The sequence below is a fragment of the Nannobrachium achirus genome (genome assembly GCF_963921795.1).
Source record: "Nannobrachium achirus genome assembly, chromosome: 3".
NCBI lineage: Eukaryota > Metazoa > Chordata > Actinopteri > Myctophiformes > Myctophidae > Nannobrachium > Nannobrachium achirus.
The window spans coordinates 4,148,359-4,172,940 of NC_137812.1; the positions used below are offsets into that span (position 1 = coordinate 4,148,359).

Consider the following 24,582-nt stretch of genomic DNA (forward strand, 5'->3'; position numbering starts at 1 on the left):
CTCAATACAATTACAAAGAGTATGAATGTATAGTTTATTTCGATACTCCTTGTTCCGTGAGACATTACAAGTAATTTCTCTTTTAGCCTCATACTGTAAGTAGTAACAGTCATGCAATCCTAACATTATTAAGGCTTTTATAATGTCAATTATTATACTACTTCAGAATTCCTGGTAACTCATTGAACTTTTCTTTTGGAAAGTGTGACAACAAAATAAACAGGACAAAATTTGTTCTCACTAGCTTGGAGGTTTATTTTTAAATACAATATATTACAAAACTGAGACCCAACTAAAATCCGAACCAAACAAAAGAAAAAGAATGGCTGGCCAAAGGCCAAAGGCTAAAAGCTAAAGCGGGGAGTGGGGAGCACTATGTGCCCGTCATCCCACCAGACTCCCATAAACTACCAAAACAAATACTAAACTAACCAGTAACGAAAAACATGCCATTACTATTCTGGCCCCCTGGTTTACAACTTAAAATGTGTGTGTGTGTGTGTGTGTGTGTGTGTGTGTGTGTGTGTGTGTGTGTGTGTGTGTGTGTGTGTGTGTGTGTGTGTGTGTCTGTGTTAGCAAAATAACAAAATAATGGAGAAAGGAGGAAGGTGACTTCAGCAGACTGTAGATTCGATTCTGACTTCGGACGATAGTGAATTCCTTTCCTGAGGGAACAAGAAAACAGAGAGGTAAGTGTGTGTGTGTGTGTGTGTGTGTGTGTGTGTGTGTGTGTGTGTGTCTGTGTTAGCAAAATAACAAAATAATGGAGAAAGGAGGAAGGTGACTTCAGCAGACTGTAGATTCGATTCTGACTTCGGACGATAGTGAATTCCTTTCCTGAGGGAACAAGAAAACAGAGAGGTAAGTGTGTGTGTGTGTGTGTGTGTGTGTGTGTGTGTGTGTGTGTGTGTGTGTGTGTGTGTGTGCGTGCGTGTGTGCCTGCGTGTGAGTGTGTGATAGAGCCTGTATTAATAGAAATATTACTTACCTGACTGCCTGTCCTTTCAGCATCATTTACTTCAGTATAATGAACGCCTTCTCTTTTGGATGCATCTAGAAAAGAAAGTTAATATTAAGCAGCTGAAACTTGGATTGGGTTGCAAGATCCCAATTAAACTTCATCTAATCCTAACTAACTCTAATCATTCACAGTCAGTGCTTAAAACAAACCTGAAACATGTTGAACTTGTGATCAAGGGATTTCTGGTCAATGTGGCTGGTATTTAGATGTTATAAAATTGTGAAGCTATTGATACCAAGAGCAGTAAAATATTTAAATAATGCTGGATGGAGTTTGGGTCTCCATCCGGAAGCAATGGGCCTACAAAGAGTCTCCTCAAATGATTGGCTTGGGAAGGCTATAAAAACCCAAAACAATATTATTGAACTGAAGTCTCCATGGGGTGAGTAATCAATAGAAGAAGAAAAAAAAATTGGGGGGGTGAACCACTCCTTTAAATACTGTCTCTGTAAGACTTTGAGTGAAAAAAGATATTGCATTTCTCATGAACAGTTTGCTTGATTAGATTACAACAACACATGGAATAAGTACAATTAATAACAATATCAATAATGGATACTAATACTACCTTCAGGTGTTCTGCACCGCTTCCTCTTTATTATCATCACAACAAGGGCTGCTGTGATGGTAAGGGTCAAAACACCAGCCACAATGTAGATTCTGCCATCGTCTGTGAGGAAAATGAGCAAAAATACTTTACATTATGAGAAAGGATAGCACTTTGTAGATGTACAAGACATGTTTATAAACAATGGTGGAACTGTCCTTACTTGTAACCAGGCTGTTGTCACTGTCACTGCAGAGTGCTGTGATGTTGAGTGACAGTGTGTTGTTGCTAGCAGGGTTGGCAGCCACACAGCTGTAAGAGGAGTTCAGTCCCTCCATATCTACAGTGAGAGGAAGAGAGGGAAGGCTGCTGCTCTGGTTCACTATCTTCTCTCCTTTGTACCAGTAGAGAACTGTCTCATCATCCTTCTCTATGAAACACACCAAGCTGCAGCTCTCACTGCTCACACCAGAGACCTTCACAGCAGGCATCGGTGCAGCATCTGAGGACACAATTAGTGGACATTCAAGACATTGAATTGCTTTAGGCTGCTTATCTGCATTTAGAACCCTAAAGTACCATGCATAGTGGTACATAAGGACGGCAGGAATACACAAGAAACGGAGGGGGATAGTGATTTAATCCGGTTGCTCCGTAGGTCAGTACGTAATTTTCTCAGTCCGTAACCTTACGGACAACACTCAACCTGACGGATTAAAACCGATAAAGACGTACGTACGCTTGAACTACCCGTGGCGAACTTTTGTCAATCGTGGCAGTAGTGAGGAAAATTACTTATGACAGCGGTTCTGAAACTATGTGCCCCAACAAGAAATATAATTTAGCAAGAAACAAAGGAACGTCATTGCAATCACTGAAGAGGACGTCTGGACTCCTCACAGGCTCAAACGGCTTTATTGGCATGGGAAAACATACACACAAACGCGCGCGCACACACACTCACACAGCCTGTCCTCCAACAGTGAGACGGGTGCAGTGCACTGTGTTTTGTTATAATTACTCAGTCCGGGTGGTTAATCTGTACCTCGGTCCCTCGCGGAGTTGCATTTACCGCGATAAATTTGCCGACAGACAGCAGCTTATACCAAACATCACGTTGGTCGTCGGGTCAATACATTCTGTGGTTCTACATATTTTGGCTAAAAAACCACCTCCATGTGGCGTGCGGCCCCCACGGGAGCAAAATTGGAGCGGAGAGCGGGTCGGCACCTAAATAACGTAGAGAGGAACTATGCATGTCAACGGATCTACCGTACGTACTCTCTCACCCAAAAACGTTCACAAAATCACGCATATACGTAACTATAAACGGCCCTTTTAAAACGCAATTTATTATTCACAAGTAAACTACATTTGATGCTTGGAACACTGATAATCTCTCATCCCTGAATGGAACTGTTATGTCTGGTTAAATAAAGTGCCAGCTGTTCCAACATCAGATACAATTTTAGTTCTATTTCTGTGAAATGACTAATCTTACCTTTAGTTAACACACTAACACATTTTCATTGTCAATATTTCGTTTCATATCATATTTCATATGACTTGCTCTATTCAGACTACTTAATTTCAATGTCAAACTCACTCAAGACGGTTAAGTTAAACAAGTGTGACGTGTGGCGTGAGTCAGCTCCATTGATGACTTGTCCATTATAAAGACCAGTGTCATTGAGACTGAGGTCTGTGATGGTGAGAGATCCACTCCTTGTGTCCAGGTGGATTCTTCCTCTGAACCTGTCAATGGTTTGACTTTGCAATTGGCCATCGATGTAATTCACCAGAACATAGTCTTCTGGACCGAATGACCAGAGAAACTGAGAATTATTAGCCAGTCCACTACATCTGGTCTGAAGAATGATGGTCTGACCGACCTCCCCAAACACTTGCTCGATTTGCTGGTTTCCATGTTGTGTCAGCACTGCTGTAACTGTCAAGACAAAGACAGACAGACAGACAGACAGACAGACAGACAGACAGACAGACAGACAGACAGACAGACAGACAGACAGAGACAAGATATTTGTCAGATATGTGTAAACAATTCAATAAGATTTCATTTTCTGTCGTTTTGACTTAGCAGTCTCCCTCATTTGTCGCACACCAGAATTATAAAACCTTATGGAAACTAGATTCTCAGTCAATCTAGTCCTAAATTGCACTGATCAGAGCAATGGTCACAGAGTAATAACCATTTAAATATGACTATTCTCATACATTGTACAGTGTTTATGTCAAGTTTGGCAGCAGTAAGATGGATTGTACGACATCGCCCCCGATGTAGGCCAATAAAAACAAACAGCTTGATATACATGATCCGATAAGGAGTTCATGTTCAGCAATGGGAAGTCTAAATCACAGGAATTTGAATTAGGTTCAGATTCACATTTCAACTGATGAGAGGAAAAAAGAGACAACAATGTTTGATATTTATACTTACACAACTAAATTCAATTTAACTCATCTAAAAGCATGGTCAGTTCTTATAACTGGAAATGCAAATTCCCTTCTCAGTGAAGTTGTTTTTATGCACAATATGCAAAGCACAACAAAAGAAATTGACATTTCAAAGTCGTGTCCAAAGTCTCTAGTTTCTATAACTGTAATAGCCTGAATGAACACACATGCTGACATCATGAAAAGAACAACACCAGGAAGACGTGGTAAGTGACGCAGTAAAGCAAACCACACCACCCAGACAGAGGCATTACTTCGCTTATTTAGATAAGGATAACGATTAGTCTAGGAATGATAGCACTGTTCAAACAATGCTTCAAAGAATATGTAACATTTCATGTCAAATAAAAGCATGACGGCTTCTTCAAAAAACACCAAATATTACACAAAAAGACACTAAGTTCAAACACATGATGGCAGAAGATAAGTTCCAGGTTGTTGAAATGATGTATCTCTATATTTTCAAGCAATTATTCTACTGTACATCCAAACTACTTACCACATGTGATAGCCATGATCCATTTAGTAACAAGGAGACACACAGAGTAAAGTAGGAAGCTTCCCAACTTGTACATTGTAGCACTGACTGCATGCATACTCACACATTACACTTAAGAATGAATGAGTTGACTCCTCTCCTTCTCTTCCCTCCCCCTCCCCCTCCCTCTCCCCTCTCGATCTCTCTCTCTCTCTCTCTCTCTCTCTCTCCCCTCCCCCTCTTCCTCTCTCTCTCTCTCTCTCTCTCTCTCTCTCTCTCTCTCTCTCTGACGACTCCTCTCTCTCTTCCCCCTCCTCCCTCCCCCTCTTCCTCTCTCTCTCTCTCTCTCTCTCTCTCTCTCTCAGACGACTCCTCTCTCTCTTCCCCCTCCTCCCTCCCCCTCTCTCTCTCCCTCTCTCTCTCTCTCTCTCTCTCTCTCTCTCTCTCTCTCTCTCTCTCTCCCTCTCTCTCTCTCTCAGACAACTCCTCTCTCTCTCTTCCCCCTACTCCCTCTTCCTCTCTCTCTCTCTCTCTCTCTCTCTCTCTCTCTCTCTCTCAGACAACTCCTCTCTCTCTTCCCCCTACTCCCTCTTCCTCTCTCTCTCTCTCTCTCTCTCTCTCTCTCTCTCTCTCTCTCTCTCTCTCTCTCTCTCTCAGACAACTCCTCTCTCTCTTCCCCCTACTCCCTCTTCATCTCTCTCTCTCTCTCTCTCTCTCTCTCTCTCTCTCTCTCTCTCTCAACCTCTCATCAGAGGTGTAAATACAAGTCAGATGCAACAACAAATTAGTGGTTGCCTCACCACTTGGCTCTGTTCCCAGACATTATTCCAAAGGAGATTCCAAGAGATTGCGGCCTACTGTACGCTACGTTAGTAGCTCTCCCTTTTTGTGTTGCCATGGAACGCTCCAGAATTGGATTCATGTGTGCGTGCAGGTGCATGTGTGTGTGTGTGACATAATTCTGTTGAGTCACTTAAGGCATATTCCACTTTCAAAAAATAAATTGGTAATTTTATCGTCTACTCAGGCTTTTGTGACCACCCTGGACAGATTTTAATTTGCTTGATTCAGTATTTTGATATTTAATAGTTGCCAGAAACTCCCGAAGACTTTTAACCCTGTGACTAGATGCCTATTTATAGCTGCTATACGTAGCAATTGTCCAAAAGTGTGTTTGGAAATGGAAGTTGTTAAAAAGAGGAAATTGAGAAAGGAAGTATAAAATGAAGAGAAGAGGCAGACATGAAAAATAAGAGGAGGAAGACACATGGGAAAAACCCAGAGGGTCGATCAGCAGAACCTTCTGAATCAAAATGTTCATTAAATCTTGACATTTCTTGTCTCTAATTCTGCTGTACAGTATGTCATAGTTAGTTGATAACCCTGGAAGCCTGGCCTACAGGTGACTTGTACACTGAAATGTATTTCTTGGTATATTACAATATCTGACCTTGATGTGATTAGAACACACAACATTCTGATCTGGAGTGAGATACTGTTGCACACAAAGTAAAAACAAATATAATCATACAACATTCTACGTTTCTGTGTATAATATATCCAAAAGGCTTGTCGTGAAAACATGAACAAGTGGGGCAAGCACTGAAAGCCTTAACTTCATCATCAGTCAAATCACATGGCATTAATCATATTGGGCCTACCACAACAGTACTGTAATTAAAGATAGTACACCAGTGAACCTATTGAAACATGCCGAACAGCTTTCTTGTGGTGTCTCTAATTTTCAGATCCTGTATCAATCAATGTGTCGCAAACAAGAAAGACATTTGTGTTTGAAATTCAGTCAGTACAATTCATGTTGAGATTTACTCATAAAGCGTTACAGTTTAGGCTTTCAGACAGGTTCTATGGGTGGGGCAGTGGCTGCACTGACAATTCCAGTGTCAAAGTCAACATAACAGTCACAAGGTCACTCTCTCATTCTTTTTAGAAACCCCCCAACCTTTGATGTCTATCTGTGAACAAAGGTGTGGCAAGCTGGCAAAGTTGTTCGCACAATGATCTTAATGTTCACATACCTAAACTTAAGTGAACTCATCTAAAAGCATTGCTCATCATCTAAAAGCACTGTTCAGTGAAGTATTTATGTTTAGGCTCTATTATGTGTTGCACAATATGTGAAGTATAACAAATGTGACTTGTATTTAAAGGCAATTTTAATTAGATTTACAACTCAAATTACAATAACCAAAAACATATGGCCTACATATCTTGAATAGTGCATATACAACTTCCCAGCTGTGCTCAGCCAGTGAACTAATTATTTATTATATTATATTTGCTCAGTGGTGTATAGTAACTAAGTACATTTACTCAAATACTGTACTTAAGTGACATTTTGAGGTATTTCCAATTTCTACTTCTACTCCACTACATCTCGGATTCAAATATTGTACTTTTACTCCACTACATTTATTTGAACACTTTAGTTACTAGTTACTTTGCAGGTATAAATTATAATGTTATAAAACATACATAAACCACTTAAGCCCTATTTTATACCTAGGCTATTCAAGTTATGCTGGAAGGTAGAGTGACAGACAACACACTATAGAAGACTGGAACAACAGCAGTAGGACATGTGGTAAATCAAGAGGTTTTCCTTTGCTTATTTAATTGACCCCATGAGAAACAACAGCACAGTGGCTTCCTGATTAGCCCATGTGCTCTACAAAGCACATGTAACATATGACAAATAAAACAAAGCTGATTCCCATTTGCATAATATAAGCATGAGGAAGGATACATCATTGCAGTTATTGCTTCTCAAGTCACTCTAACAAAATGAAGGGACTGGGAGCTACTTTATTCCCTCAGAATGTCAGCCAGCCTCTCTCTGTCTTCACACCACACCCATCACAGACACACCAGGCCTAGCGGGTTGCATTATGTTCACCTCCCCCTGGTATCTCTCTCTCTCTCTCTCTCTCTCTCTCTCTCTCTCTCTCTCTCTCTCTCCTTTCTCTGTCTGTGTGTGTGTGTGTGTGTGTGTGTGTGTGTGTGTGTGTGTGTGTGTGTGTGTGTGTGTGTGTGTGTGTGTGTGTGTGTGTGTGTGTGTCTGTCTGTCTGTCTGTCTGTCTGTCTGTCTGTCTGTCTGTCTGTCTGTCTGTCTGTCTGTCTGTCTGTCGGTCTCTTCCCCTCCTTTCACTTCTTTCTTTCTCTGTCTGTCTGTCTGTCTGTCTGTCTGTCTGTCTGTCTGTCTGTCTGTCTGTCTGTCTGTCTGTCTGTCTGTCTGTCTGTCTGACTACCATTGATCCTGACAGAATGTATTCCTGGCCAATATGATTGTTTCTGCACTTACAACTCCTTACATCCATTTCCAATGTAATTATGTGGAGCATATAACATTTGGTTCAAAAAGAGAATTCCTTCACATACCTAAACTTAAGTGAACTCATCTAAAAGCATTGCTCATCATCTAAAAGCACTGTTCAGTGAACTAATTAGGATTAGGCTCTATATGTGTTTTCATGCACAATACGTGAAGCATAACAAATGTGACTTGTATTTAAAGGGAATTTGAATTAGATTGTAAAACAGATAATTACGACTCATAATCAAAAACACATGGCCTGCCCTATAGTAAATTGAATAGTGGAAATGCAAATTCCCAGCTGTGCTCAGTGAACTAATTATCTATACTTGCTTTCATACATAATAAAACAATGCAAAAGGGTAATTGACATTTACATTAGACTTTTAAATTGTGATTGATATAGCCTACTGTTTTATAAATACAGTGCACTACTATTACTGATCACAAAGTCATAACGTTTCCATTTTATGCTGGAAGGTAGAGTGATAGACAACACATTTTAGAAGACAAGAACAACAGCAATAGGACATGTGGTAAATCAAACCACACCACACAGATAGAGGTTTTCCTTTGCTTATTTAGTTGATCACAATTGACCCCATGAGAAACAACAGCACAGTGGCTTCCTGATTAGCCCATGTGCTCTACAAAGCACATGCAACATGACAAATAAAACAAAGCTAATTCCCATCTGCATAATATAAGCATGAGTTATTCAAGTAGATACAAGTAGGCCTATGCCACCACCTTCAGAAAACACCACATTACACAAAAAAAAAACCTTAATTTTCCTGAGTGCCAAATTAACACTTTACACAATACACATAACATTGTTAGGCCTACACATTACGGTACCTGTCAAAATCCAGCAGTATAAACAGAGAGCTTACATTCCTTTACAGTAAACTGAATACTTAAACACAACTTACAAGTAGTATACATTACTGAAAAGTGACAACTGTAAATGTCAAATCCATAAACAGGGAATATTTGACATGACCACTAAAACACAGACAGACAGACAGACAGACAGACAGACAGACAGACAGACAGACAGACAGACAGACAGACAGACAGACAGAGAGAGAGACAACAGGAGGAGGTGAACATATGCAACCCACTCAGCCCGGTGTCTCTCTATGGATGTGGCGTTAAGAGAGAAGCTGGCTGTCATGTAGCCAAAATAACGCAATAACTGCAGTGATGTATCCCATTAAATGGATAATAGTTACCTCATGCTGATAGGTACTAGGTTAGGTTACATTCCATTCTCACTCTGAACCACTCTCCAGTCTTATTTCTTTGTGATGGATTATTGTTTCTCATAGGGGAATAAGAAGGTGTTGTTGTTTACAAATAATATATCTACCAATATCAACATGATTACTATTTGTATGCTAAGACTCTGTCTCGAGAGAATGCTCCAGGGGAAAAAAGCTTGAATAGAGCGGCAGTTGGGGCTTCACTGACCCTGGTTAAGTCACGATTATTGGGATTTTATGTGTAAGTGTAATATCTGTTTTGACAGATTTGTGACAATTTCATCTGAACCGTTTGCACCTACAGTGAACATAAACTGGAGCAATATACAATACTTAATGCTTTATCTGTTTCTTTGAGTGTATGACACTGTAACTCACAAGTAGCTTAATAATGTGCATTGCTGCATTGTCTCATTGAAAAATAAAATAACTAATAATAATAATAATAATAATAATAATAATAATAATGTAACCACTTTAAACATTTAAACTGACCAGGGTCCCCAGGGCTACAGGTCCGCTAGCATTTCTCTCAACCATATATTTTCAACAAAAATATCTGATCTACAAGCTCACAATACATCACATTGCAATGCTATTTTCACTGAATGTTACTCCATTGCAGTTGTTGACCGATCAAAGGCTGTGTGTGGCATGGTGTGTGAGGCTGTGTGTGTATGTGGAAAACAAACTCTTGGAAAATGTGGATCAATTTGCGTATTGGCAGTCTTCTCTCCACAAGAGATGTCATTGATGCCGAAATTCACCACCGCATAGGGTGTGCTAGTGCAGCTTTTGCTCGGCTGAGGAGGAGAGTGTTTGAGAACCGGGACATCCAGACCAATACCAAGCTGCTTGTCTACCAAGCTATAGTTTTGCCCACTCTGCTCTATGGGGCTGATAGCTGGACCACCTACAGTAGACACCTGAAGGCCCTGGAGCAGTGCACCAACGATGTCTCAGGGTCTCTTGGGAAGATAGGCGAACCAACATCAGTGTTCTGAAGGAAGCCAACATCCCCACCATCGCCGCAACCATCGTTCGCCACCAGCTACGGTGGACAGGCCATGTAATCCGCATGCCAAACTACCGCCTTCTGAAGCAAATGCTGTACGGCCAGCTGAAGGAAGGAAAACGCACACAAGGTGGGCAGAAAAAGAGGTTCAAGGACAACATCAAAATCCACCTGAGAAATTGTCGCTTCAACCTCAAGAACTGGGAGGAGGCTGCTCTCCAGAGAGGAAAGTGGAGCAAGATGGTTCATGACGGCACGGCACAGGTCGAAAAGGACCTCCACAGTGCCGCAGAAACAAAGAGGCAACAGAGAAAGGAGAGAATCGCCACCAAAGCAGCTCCACAAGCCACCACCACCACCACCACCACCATGCCAACCACTCACATATGTACCCACTGCAATAGAGACTGTGGTTCAAGGATCGGCCTCTACAGCCACCTGAGGACCCACAGATGACCAGACACACCGACAGGAGGACAATCATACTCGCTTCGAGTGATTGCCGATGATGACCGTCAGTGTAACAATAGTAGTTAGACTAGACTATGTATTGTATGTAGGCTGCTGCTATATTACACATTTTGAAGTTTACTATTGATAGACAAGCGAGCACTGCAAAATTGGTCTTGGACAAGTGTTAGAATTTAACAAAGAAGTCATTTACCATAACAGTTGTGTTCTAACAGTTACAGTAATCACTGCGAAGATATTCCACGAAGGGAGGCCTAGTGTCCTGTAGGCCCATGTATTGGTCAAATATTAACATCTAATGGTTCAATTAACATGACATTATGAAGGAAAAACATCACAGGCTACTAAATGTGTCTATAGACGGATCTGTGTGCAGAAGCAGCAATCATGCTGAGAAAACCTTATGATCAGATCACATTTCAAAGCAAAGATCAAGAGACACCTGACAAAATGTGATTTATTTTAAATATTTTAAATAACCTATTTTGGAGTGCAATTCTTCCACGTCCATAAGCCTATGCCAAAGATAATGGCGTTACTGTTTAGATTCAGGAGATGCAGTGGTATTAATGTCATGATTTTGTTGGAATACAGGAATGGTCGCTCCCAAACCTACTCGTCTCTCAGGTCACATCCGGTGACCCCAGAACGGTCGTACCCACGGATTTCTGGCCAAGGGACCGGTTAACTTTTGTTGGGCTTGTGAAGAACGGCGCTCCAAATATTAGTTTTTAATACCATGGCCAAATTTTGGTCCCAATCCGTGCCATTATGCAGCTAAATGATGAACATTTCTGAGGAAATTCACTTAATACTAACATACCTATACGCTGAACTCGTCTAAAAGCATGGTCTAATCGTAACAGTGAAAGAAAACAGAAAAACACTTTCTAGAATTCTAGAGTGTTCTAGACCGGATCACACTAGTCAGTTCAGAATGAAAGCCAGGCTATCCTCCATCATGTGGAAAGCCTGGTGATGTGAGGTTAGGCCAATGCTGGAAGGAAAAATTGGGCTCTCTGTAGTCTAGAGCAGTGTTTCCAACATGTTTTGCCAGGGCTCACTTTTCATAGCCAAAAGATCGCAGGGTACACCTAGATATACTGTACGGTGTGTGTGTGTCTGGCTATTTTCAAAAAATGTTTGCCTCTTTCTTATTCTTATTATTTTACAATTTGGCCAATGTTTTACCCGTTTTTATATAGTTTGTTGATTACTTTTGATGCAGTAATGGTCTCTTTTCTTTTATTTCTTGAGGTATTAAAACAGTTTTAAAAGTACTTAAATTGTGACTTCACTGTCAAATTTCAAAGGGAACACCAGGGCATCTCAAAGGGCACAACAAAGTTCCGCAGCAAAGTGTTTGAGAAACACTGCTCTAGAGATCATCCAAAACCACCAGAGGAAATGACACATGTGAGCCCACACATACTGTAAGCACACGCGCGCACGTGCGCACACACACACACACACGCGCACACGCACGCACACACACACACACACACACACACACACACACACACACACACACACACACACACACACACACACACACACACACACACACACACACATCGTACAATCAAACCCCACCCGTGTGGTGCAAACTAATAATCCCTAGAGCTCCCTTCATGCATGGATGACCTCACCTATCCTATTTCCCCTAATCTGCCAACTCATTCTTTCATGCTCACTTAACCAAGTATAACTGTTAAGTGTTAACAGATCTGATAATATGACTTTAGTGATGGTGGCTTTCCACAAACATGTCCATTGTTTTACGCATTCTTGAGAAATTACACGCGGTGGTTCAGTGGTTTACTTCTGTTGTTTCAATTCACAGCCATGAAGTCCTGCACTCAGACCTCACCAGACGCTACTTCACCTGTGTTCAAGTTGGTTCTTCCTCTTCCCTTCCGAGCACAGGTCTCCGCCAGGTCAGGTAGGTTATTGTGGCCTCCTGGTGGCGCTATAATAGGCCAATGTGAAAAGGACGCTGCATGCATGAGTTGAGGCATTTTGTTCCTAAAATGTGTTTTGCAAAAGTCAACCTGCTCGTGGCGCTATAATATATCAATATTGGCATTTGTTCCATGACCTAGTGGGAATGTGTGTGCACTATTTCACAGTCAGACTGCGTTTATGAATGGAGGCATTTTGTTCGAAACGGACCGATCCTGCAAACTTTGGAAGCCAATCAGGATGGAATATGGAAAATCGTACAGATTTATGTTTATCACATGACTGTAGAGATACTGGCTACTGATTTGCGTGATTTTTAGACAACATTTGTAGGAGTACTATATGGAAAACTGTGAAATGTGAAACATGTGGGGCAGAGGTTCGGAATTGGCATCCAGGGAGTGTGTGTGCAGAGTTTGTCCGTGACCGGGCCAACGGCACCGGAGATTAGCTGATAACAGATGGATGGGCACACGGACATGCGGATGGACAGAGGCGAAATCAGTCTCGACCATGCCTTTCGGCCTGACAGAACAAATACAAAACTGTGCTGCTAGCAGGAGTCACTGGCCTTAGAGCTAGAGTTGGTTGGTCCCTGCATGGGATAAATAAAGTATAACTCTGAGTACAGCATCTTGCAAAGGGCCTGGGCGGGGTTGCACCACCTCACACTAAGTTCAAACGTAGCCTAGTTATAACGTAAATGGCTTCTAAGTCAAGATTTACGCATTATTAAAATTTCAGCTGTTGCACCACTCTAACGTATCTCTAAGTAACTACTAAATATTTACACCAGCCTTTGGGCAGCACTAAGTCCGGTAACACTTTACTATAAGGTACAAAGTAATACACTTAAGTTAATGCTTAACTAACACTTTATTCCTGATTAACTAATTCATCAGTTAATCATGAATTCATCATGAAAATCCATCAAGTAATGTTGGAATAGCTATTACTTAACTAACTTAATCTATCAGTAGTTAAGACTATGTTTGTTAATAGTTAGTTAACATCAACATATTATGGATGGTTTGTAGATCTTCTTTTTTGGACGGGATCCAGTCCAATATGGGAGACCCCTGGAAGTTTTAGACCAACCAGTATCACCGGGTCAACGCACTAATCCTACCTGCCTATGAAGCACTCATCCTGGGCATATAATTGACCAGAAAAAACAGATCTACAAACCATCCATAATATGTCGATGTTAACTAACTATTAACTAACATAGTCTTAACTACTGATAGATTACGTTAGTTAAGTAATAGCTATTCCAACATTACTTGATGGTTTTTCATGATGAATTCATGATTAACTGATGTATTAGTTAATCAGGAATAAAGTGTTAGTTAAGCATTAACTAAGTGTATTACTTTGTACCTTATAGTAAAGTGTTACCCTAAGTCCTTACTAAGTAACCTATCTCTATGGGAGTAGAGCAACTACACTACTAACGTACAAGACAGCATTATATCTGCTATTTAATTAATTCAACAATGAAACAACCCATCTGTTTAAAACATACATTAAGCCCTATATACATTTCGGCCATTTGAAAATAGCCGATCTACAAGCTCACCATGTGTCTGCTATTAATAGAGTATTTCTATATCGCAGGATTGATACTTTTTTAATTAATTTGAGTACTTTTTCAACCACTGCATATTAGGCAGACATACAGCACAACAGCGACTTGAACGGTGCTCTTCCCCCTCCAAATATGCGCTGCCCTGCGTTACTTCACAACGGGGCAAAATGTATGAGGGGCCAATATAATTTGTGATACAATCCGTGAGCAGGGATGCGCTCGCCATGAGCACGCGTATCAATATGACTTTGTGTACATGCCAGTGGAGAGACGGAGCTCTGTCTGTTGACAAAAGACGATACAAGCTTTGCTTCCTTAATTACTAGAAACAGTTCGCTTTCATTGGATTCGGGAGCTATGACGTCATTTTATGCGACTATACATTACTTTAGGAACAGTCTACGCATTACTAGTTACGTTATGCCTTAAGCAGTCGTGGTACAACACCTGCTAGTAACTCACTTAGTTACACTTAGTTACTACTTTTACTCCCTAACTTAGGGCAGAACTTACGTTCTGGTGGTGCAACTGGCCCCTATAAGATACACTACACAAAATGGTAAATGGTAAATGGTGCATTTATATAGCGCTTTTATCCAAAGCGCTTTACAGAGATTGTGCATTACATTCACCCATTCACACACACATTCATACACCGGTGGCGGAGGAAACCATGCAAGGCACCAACCTACTCACCGGGAGCAATTAGGGGTTCAGAGTCTTGCCCAAGGACCCTTCGACATTAACTCATTAACTACACCACCAAGATACCCATGTACCTGACAAAATACTTCCAAAACGTCATGGATGTCCACAAGTAAAACACCAGAGGCAGCTCCACAGATCACGTCCAACCCAGATTTGGCTCAAACAGCAGGTTAAATTCATTCTCCTGTTATGCCACTAAAATGTGGAATGCCCTACCGAAGGCCTTAAATTAGTAAATCCCTACCCACAATCTGCTCTGAAAAGCCACTTACAGGCACCTGCTACTCGAAACTGGTAAAAGAAAACAAAGCCTATCCAATACCTGCCCCCAAACTGTCTATTGTAAAAGCCATTTATTTTGCATTGTGTTTTACAACTGTTTAAAAAACTTCTGCGTAGTACTGTCACTGTGTTTTATTTGTCTGTCATTCAATGCTGTATGAGTTAAAAAGGACCCCAATTGAAACAAGCCCAAAAGCTTTTTTGAGGTGCTGATCCTTTTAGATGACCTTGTACCAGTGAAACTGTACCTTTTCCTATGCAAACTTCCAATACATAGTTCAATCAATCAATCAATCAAACTCGTCTAATTTACTACCAACTGTCCATCTGTTTGTTGCTTATGTGCTACGGCAGCCGTGCACACACACACACACACACACACACACACACACACACACACACACACACACACACACACACACACACACACACACACACACACACACACACACATCCTTATCTGTGTCACTATTTGTCATGAATGCAGCTCCCTCCTCTCTCTCTCTCTCTCTCTCTCTCTCTCTCTCTCTCTCTCTCTCTCTCTCTCTCTCTCTCTCTCTCTCTCTCTCTCTCTCTCTCGTCGCTTAAATTACTGTAGGTGGGTTGTTGAGTCAAACCCACAATCATCTGACTCTAAAGCCCCTTTCCCACTCCCATGTATTGACTGCAGAGAGTACATGAGATGGAACATCATTCGGATTTGAACCTGGTTTCCTGCACAAGTGCTAATAGAGCATGCCTGCTTGCTCAGGGGATACAATTAATCTTGACCTTCAGGTCAAAATCTGTGTCAGACCCTGTTTCTAGCTGAGACATCATGACCGCTTTGACGTGATCTAAATGTCTCTATAGCAGAGCAGGGAAACAAAAACACATCCCCTCACATATTATATATTTGCAGAACATTATAACAATGACATGTGTCTTAAAATTAAGTGGAGTGGGCTTTATAGAAGTTGTCTGATCTGATTATTACAGTGACCTGTACCTTTTTAAGGCTGTAGTGCCATCTAGTGGTTTTTTTTTAAATACTACTTAATGTAACCATAACACGTCTGTTATGAAAGACACAATCATTTCAAATATACTTGCAACAAACATGTATGTAGTGGACTGGAGTTGTCAGTTATGGATATCAGACAACATGACGAACTGCAATTTCTATGTCAGAAGTATGGATCTATGCAATATTATTTTTGATTGATTGAATACTTTGTTAATCAAAGATGTAAACAGCATGAGTAACACTTTGGGCTAAAAGGATAACACAACACAGTCCTGGGAACTTGTTTCCATTGGTCCTATTCTAATTCATCAATCTATTAAAAGAAATAGGCTACACTTCTATATTTACAGATTTTCTGACATATCCTTTCTCAGGTATTTTTTGTGCTAAATTGAATAGAAGGTAGGTGTTGGTGTTTGGTGCTGTGAATGTGGGTGTCTCTCACTCTGGAGAAGTGCTTACACAGGTATGTGGGCACCGGTCCCCTGAGTATTATCTTGGATCACATGACTTCCTGGGATAGCAGCCTGCATTACAAACCTTTGTGAACAATGGAGCGATGATCCCAAAATATGAGTTCTATTCAACCAATTTCTTTTTACCAAATTGACAAATGGGCAGATGACAACATCAACATCCCCCAAATGATTAAATAGAAGGTAAAATCCACAATATTCATGGTAGTTAGGTTACAGTGTTACTCTGTACAAAGACTTGCTACAGTGTGCAGACTAGTGCTTGCTCTGCCATCATATATTTAATATTACTGTATCGTGATTTTTGCATATTAATCAGAAACAATCTAACAACGAATAGTTAATATGATAATGGAACAAGCACTGCACAGATAGCAAGTCTTTGTACACAGTAAGGTTGTAACCTAACTACCATGAATATTGTGGATGTACCCTTCTATTTAATCCTTTTGGGGATGTTGATGTTGTCATCTGCCCATTTGTCAATGTGGTAAAAATAAATTGGTTGAATAACTCATATTTTGGGATCATCGCTCTATTGTTCACAATGGTTTGTAATGCAGGCTGCTATCCCAGGAAGTCATGTGATCCAAGACAGTGTGAATGGTCTATTGATGTTTGCTTAACCCTGTCTTACCTTGAGCCATCCAAAACTATAAAGTGAGTTGGTAATAGATGGTCATGGGCTTGATGCCGAGTAGTAGAGAGAGAATATAAGCATGTGCTATGATATGCTATGCTATGCACTTGTTTCCATTGTGGGTCCATTGTAATCTAATTTACACATGAGTACATATGGACCCACAATGGAAACAAGACGCCTGGGGATGGGACCGTAGTTCCCCACTTTCCTACCAGCTAAACCTACCCATACCCCTACCCCTACCCCTACCCCTAACCCTAACCCTAACCCTAACCCTAACCCTCACCTCACTAAAACTAATGCTGTGAGGTGGGGAACATAACGAGGGGAACATAGAACCTGGGGAACATAGGGTGGACCCCCTGGGGATTTTTGTGTTATCCTTTTAGAATAGCTTTTTTTTTTTTTCTTTTTTTTTAACTGTACTACCCTACTGTTTTCAAGCTTGTCAATAAAGTATTCAGTCAATCAAAATGCCTTGTTTAACCTGTGCCATTGCAGCTAAACATTACACAAAGGAATTCTTTTGAAAACATTTCAGGTGAGAAATGGGTAATAGCCTATAGTAACACAATCTTGATTGATATTTGATCAGCACTGCAAGACGGCAGTTTCATGAGCCACTCATGTTGCACTGGACGATATTACAGGAGAACTGCATGGGCACTTTTGCAAAGTGGGCTCAGGGAGAGCTTGGACCTGTTTTGAAGTGCACACCTTTATGAAGTGAGCACGGGAGAATTGTGCGTAAAGGTATATTCAGTGATTGTATTTCATTCAAATAAAAATAAAATTGGTACATTTTCCATTCATTCTCCTCACTAGAATGTGTGCTGACCATATAAGGACTTCCACCATGGCCCGTGTTACGAGCATAGCTAGATTCAGTTTTCAGAGGTGGCCAGCCAGTCCTCGACCAATCAGGGTAGAGTATGGCCGTAGATATGTTATGATGTTTAGTTATGATGGTCAAAATAAAGGTTTTGAGAACCACAGTCGCTCTGAATTAAGAAAGTCTGCTAAATGTCTAGATTGTAAACTACTGAACTCATAAAATGCCACAGTCTCGTAGTAAATCAGTGTCATACATATCCTGAAGCTGGAGACGTAGGCCTACCGATATTCAGTGATTGGGTTCAATGATCAAAACGAGAACATTATAATGGTGTAAAAAATCTATAAAAAACTAAACATTTCCACGCTGTAAGGCCAGTAAGGGACAAGATGACACCCAGCCATTTTCATAATCACTGAATACACCTTTAAGCATTAAAGACATTGCTCTAAGCAGTTGTCCCAAACCCTGTAGCCTACTGTTTGTCCTTTATTTAGCCTATTTACTTATTGTATTACGGTAGTTAAGACTACTAGTGCTAGTACGACTTTACTTAATAACATACTTTTTAGCTTAAAGCTATACTGTGTAAGTTGCTAAACTAGTGGTCAGTAGCGGTATTGCTTTTTTCGTCCGTTTTTCGCCCGGAGTCGTCGTGGACCACCGCCGCGGACCACCGGAGCGGCGCCGCAAACCACCGCGACCGATACGAATCCGTGGAGGTGTAGAACGCATGGTAGAACGTAATTCTGGCCAGGATTTGGGGATTAAGAGGTTACGAATCCTTCACCATGGTAAACCGTGGTAAACACTGTAGCTGAGCGAGGCTACTTCCTGAAGACACCGGCAGATAAGCTGTGATTGGCCGGTAGTGTATCATGTGTGTATGATCCGCGATGTGATTGGCCAACGTATACACAACGTATACAGATGATGCAGATGACGCTATTTTTCCGCGAAAACCGGACCCCGGCCAGGATCATAGAAAACATATAAAGAGAAGGCTTTAGAAGCTGAAAATAACGGAGTGGGTGTTCTAAAACTTTAGTGATTCGTTTTATAAAAAAGGTTACATGGTATAACTTTAAACCATTATAGATTTGTATTTATTGTACATTGTACACATTGTAGGCCTACACTAAAGATTAGTAGTAGTAGCAGTAGAAATAAAACATGAATGTCACTGCACAGTGCACATAGCTACCGTACATGAATCAGCACTCATTCAAATATAATGCTTCTTCAGTGGTTCTTTGGGGTGGTTGAGGTGCTATGGTATGCATACAAAGCTCTGCATGGTTCTTTGAAAACAACCTATAAAGGTTGTTTTCAAAAGGTTAAGTGCTGTGCAATTAACTGAAAATATATAAAAATCAAACTTTAACTTAATCTGATCAAGGTAAAAACCAGACTAATCACCATCTCATCACAGTGTAGTGTTTGTGTGTGTATGTGCGTGTGCGTGTGCGTGTGTGTGTGTGTGTGTGTGTGTGTGTGTGTGTGCGTGCGTGCGTGCGTGCGTGTGTTAATGAATATATAAGATTTAATGTCATTGATTTAACTGAATACCAGATCAATACCATCAGTCATTTATACAGTATGCATACCATAACAGCAGTACAGGAACATCCAATCCCCATGGTGTACTGTTTACAAGCAGACAGACCACAATTTGATAACCTGACTTTACACGATCATGGGAACTGTAGTTTCTGCCACCACCAACACCATGCATGTACTGTACTGTACTGTACACAAGAACGCACGAGACACACACACGCACGCACGCGCGCGCACACACACACACACACACACACACACACACACACACACACACACACACACACACACACACACACACACACACACACACACACACACACACACACACACACTAACACACAAGCCTATCTAAGTGTGCAAAGTCAAACCTTTATGGTGCAAACAAGTTTGTCAAGTTAATGTTACGCAACAGAGGTTCTGTCTTGATCTGCAGTAAACACGATTCCAGTGTACATGTTGTACAATACACATTTATGCACATTTATAGTTGCAGTCACATGCGACTAATTTGCACAGAACATAGATAAACTGCCTCTGTTGGACCAGATTTCAGTGAAAGTATAAATGATGGCAAAATCAGCAATCATAAATGTGAATATGTGATTATGAATGAAACCAGGTAAACCATAATCACATCACGAACATGCAGCTTTGTCCACTCAAGCCCAAGCAGCTATAACTGCTATAAAAAAGTCCTGCTTGTCTGTACAATCTGTACATTGCACAATTTAGTTTCTTAGCTCAAAATAATGTATGCAGTGCTATTATTTTTGTATGACAAAAATCGCTGCCAACCAAGTTCATGTTAAATGTAGTCTTACCTGAACTCCATATGGAACAGATTCAGAACACTGTTTAGTGTGAAAGGTTGAAAGAACAAGTGCTTTGTGGCGGGGAGTGGCTTGGGTTTATGTCGAAATAATAGCCTACCTACTGTAGCCTACTGTACATGACTGATAGGGTTACAGCCACAGGCTATCTTTTGCATGCATGCATGCACGCACGCACGCACACACGAACAGTACTAACAAACAAAAAACAAGGAACAGATTCAACAGAGAGAGGGAGTATAATGAATGAGAGAGATACTTACAAATAAAAATGGAGTGGAGTAAAGTGATACAACTGTCAATGATTCCTGTAAAGGACAATGTTCAGATCTGTCTACTCTGCTGAACCTGAACCCTTGAGCCTCTAACACAAAAGGCAACCAGGTCATTTTTTGTTTCATTTAGTTTATTAGCACTTTGTTATAATAAAAGAAAATAGAACAATGCATATCAAGGAAACAAAATACTGTGCATGGAAAGGAAGAAGCCGGCAGGCTTATTTGGAATGCTTTCCATAATGGAAGAGGTCATTGATTAACAGATTAAAGTTCAATAAGAACAATACAAAATAATACAAAGGGGAGCAGCTGTGCAATAATGACAAAAACAGAAACTGCACAAAAGAGGAAAAAACACACTCAGTCCCTGCATGAGAGATTTACAATCAGTGCAATGTCAGTTTTGGTTAGTCCCTTGTCTGCAACTTGTAAAATGTGTTCAAATGTGGTGCATTTACCAGTATCACATGGTGCCATTATGGTGTGATGGGTGTGATCTGTGATGCGATGGTTGCATTTTTAGGGGCCTCTGTTATCGACATGAATTATTAAACCCTTTGACAATGCCAGGGGATAAATTGAATCTCGACCATCAGGTCAAAATTCATGTCTGACTGAGTCTAGGTGACACGATCAGAATTTCTCAAATACAACCATATTGTTTTAACACCATACAGATTGGACAAAATGGCTTTGTATTCATTGAAAAAGTCACATAGTGCCGCTTTAACCAATAGGCAAGGAGGGAGTGGGTGGGGCGCGAGTGAAGAGAGAGTTTCAGAACGGTGCTAAAGACGGTTAGGTGATTTTTACAACAGGGAACTCTTCAAGGATGAGACGTATCGCTTATTTCACTGCAGGTGAGCTGAAGAAAGACAGAATTGCTTGCTCAGAATTGTATTGTTCTTTGATAATATGTGATTTGATAATCACTTGATTGAGCCAGCTACTTTAGAAGCAATACATTGACAGCAGTAAATCATTGAGGCTATATGAGGGGGAGAAAAGCAGTTTGAGGTCTTTTCCTTTTTTTCTCTCGTATGAATCAATGCTATTGTCCAGATTCATTCCACAGTGTGACAGTCATGACAGATATGTTTATTCACAGGATGAATTTATGTTATATTGTTATTTAGAAGAGGACATAATTAGCATTTCATTATTCCATGGAAGACCCCAGATTCCGTGACTTGTTCACCACAGTGACACATAGGCCTACAGTATAGTTAGTCAAAGTAAAGATGATTTCCTGTTTCACATTCTGAACCTCAACTTCCTCAAATGACAAGTAAACGGGGTCCAAGTCACAGCTCACTGTGTGGTTAAGGTCTTGTTTCCATTTGCTAAACTGTGCATACACACTAATCATTTATTTTTTGTTTGAGAAAAGTTCTTATTCCAAACTAATTTACAATAGAAAAAAATACTAAAGAATCAACAACTCAAGCAAGAGTCTCCTCTCCTCTCCTCTCCTCTCCTCTCCTCTCCTCTCCTCTCCTCTCAGTATCCTTATGTTCTGTTATGCATAGTTGAAATTTTGATTTGTAACCCTTTGTGGTACAGAGGTAGCCTGGTTAATAAACCAGACCGCTAGTACAGAGCTGCTTGTTTATCAAGAAAATAATAGTTTCTGCCTTGTAAGACAGATTTAAGAAGATCCCGATTACTTATTAGACGGGTACCCAGGGCTGTATTTTGATTGTCTTACACCACCAGGTCTTATTCCTTAGCTTAAAGGCCTGTACTGTACTCCGACCACCAAACGTTTCGTCTGAGAGTTCCGACTTTCCGACGTGCAGCTATCCGAACTCTAATTCGGGGTTATGCTTTTCAGAAGATGCGAGTGACGTCATTTTGTAGTTGAACCGGACCTTTCCGACGAAAGGTTCGGTGGTCGGAGACAGTATGGACAGGCCTTTAAGTTAAGGCATAAGAGCTGGTACTTAAGACAATCAAAATAGAGCCCCCAGATCTTTCTGCCCTAATTCCATTTTGCCTTTAGAAGAAAGATACTTGTCAGCTGCCAAAATAAACAGTGTCATCTTTAGATGATAGCTGTAACATATAATGTCAGTGACCTACTGTAGCAATGACCTGCCTATAGAAACTTGATTCTTCAAGACAGTTAACATTTTGCTCTTCAACAATATTCAAATATACAATTAAACTAATTCAAACCAATTCCAATTCTCTCAGCTCTTCTAAGCTCTGTGTGGGCAAACACAGTGGTGTTGAATGGAAGAGAGGGAACCACCATCACATTGGAGACTGGAATCACCAGCATCCAGAAGCACATCCAGGCACTTTGGACTTTCGGAGAGGCCGACACAGGCACGCAAATCGCCAACCTGAACGCTGGCAAGGTGCCGAAGGTGGTAACGGACTACGTTGACCGATTTCAAGACAGACTGCAGCTGAACAGTCAAACTGGATCTCTCACCATCACTGATCTCCACATCAACGACACTGGGTTTTACCATGTGCAGATCTTTGCTCTCAAAGTCTCATCTCACCTTTTCCACCTTAATGTCTACCGTGAGTAATAATAATATAAGGGTAATAAGGGTAATAATAATAATAATAATAATAATGTCTAGTATATAGGCCAACTTATGATCAAGGCCTTTGTGTGTATAAAAGCACATTTTAAAGTTTTAAACAAATACAGGTCACTTCACCAAAAAAACAACCCGCCAAATCAACTTGCTAGGACACCTCACCAATGAGCAGGGTTGTCAACATTTAGGACTTTTAGGGGGTGCGCGGAACAACACGGGTCTGGTGGTCCTCCCCCCAAAACCTCTTAACAGATATATATTTTCATGTGTTCTGTTGAATTTTGTGCATGTTTGATACTTTTATCAGGCTTGCTTTACTAGCATGGGTACAATTTCAGCCTTAAAATGCCAAATGTAAGTGTATAGATTTGTTGACTGAAGCAAAGTAAGACATCCTTAATAATGACTTATCATCTGTGGGTCCTTCCCCAGAAAATATTTAACATAGTTAATGTAATTGCCAATCATCCTGGCAAATCCAGGAGCATTGACAAGCCTGCCCAATGAGCGTGGACAATTTGGAGAGTTGGTTTTTTGGCAACGTGACCGGTTACCGTTTTAAACATGTCAGTTCAAAGGGCACAGTGCTGAAGGCAACCCATCTGTGCAGGTGACCATCATGTTTCATGAAATTTGTGGTTCAGCCTATGCAGCTCTCACATCTAGAGTTCGGGATGCTATATTCCCCCTATATTCAGAAACCTCAATAGTACAAAAATGTGATTATAGGGTGAAGGTTAGGTTTAGGTTAGGGTTAGTAATAATGTATGCCGTCATACCAATGGTGCTTCGGAAAAAAGAGCCATTAGACCAATGGCCTTTATTCCTTCCTTCTTTCTCTATCATTGTATGGTGATCTGGTGGTCTCAAAAACACACTTTGAGCACAAACAGATGCAAACAAAGTGGACCCTACCAATATAGAACAAATCGATACTTCGATAACTGATTCCTAATACTTGACACTAGTGCTGTGCACTTACCAGTGAAAACACAGCAATAGGTTGGTGTTAAACGATGAAGGTTACTAGTAGGTCAAATAAGCATAAATGTGTGGAAGTGTGCAGATGAGACGAACAGACGTAGTGTGGAGTCTCTGAACTTTACTTCCAAACAAATGCATACAAACACAAGTAAACTTGTATCTCCACCCCATTACCACCCACCATCCCATACTGTACATTCTGAGGTGAGATACCTCCATCTAGTGTCCAACCAACCATCATCTCAGTGTCCACCACAAATGAT

General features: G+C 40.7%; 2 protein-coding genes across 2 annotated transcripts in view; both read right to left on the reverse strand.

Moving 5' to 3' along the window:
• Positions 1–24,582, reverse strand: part of LOC308281586 (uncharacterized protein) — a gene marked incomplete at its 3' end in the record, with an annotated part of 534,349 nt that overhangs the window by 62,879 nt on the left and 446,888 nt on the right. The window lies entirely within an intron of this gene.
• Positions 294–4,558, reverse strand: LOC308281506 (SLAM family member 9-like; the record flags this gene model as incomplete). The annotated part of the gene is made up of 6 exons (XM_080721724.1): positions 294–837; positions 989–1,053; positions 1,590–1,691; positions 1,792–2,070; positions 3,175–3,516; positions 4,543–4,558. The coding sequence occupies 6 exons, from the start codon at positions 4,556–4,558 to the stop codon at positions 787–789; spliced, it is 855 nt and encodes a 284-aa protein (XP_080577850.1). The 3' UTR covers positions 294–786.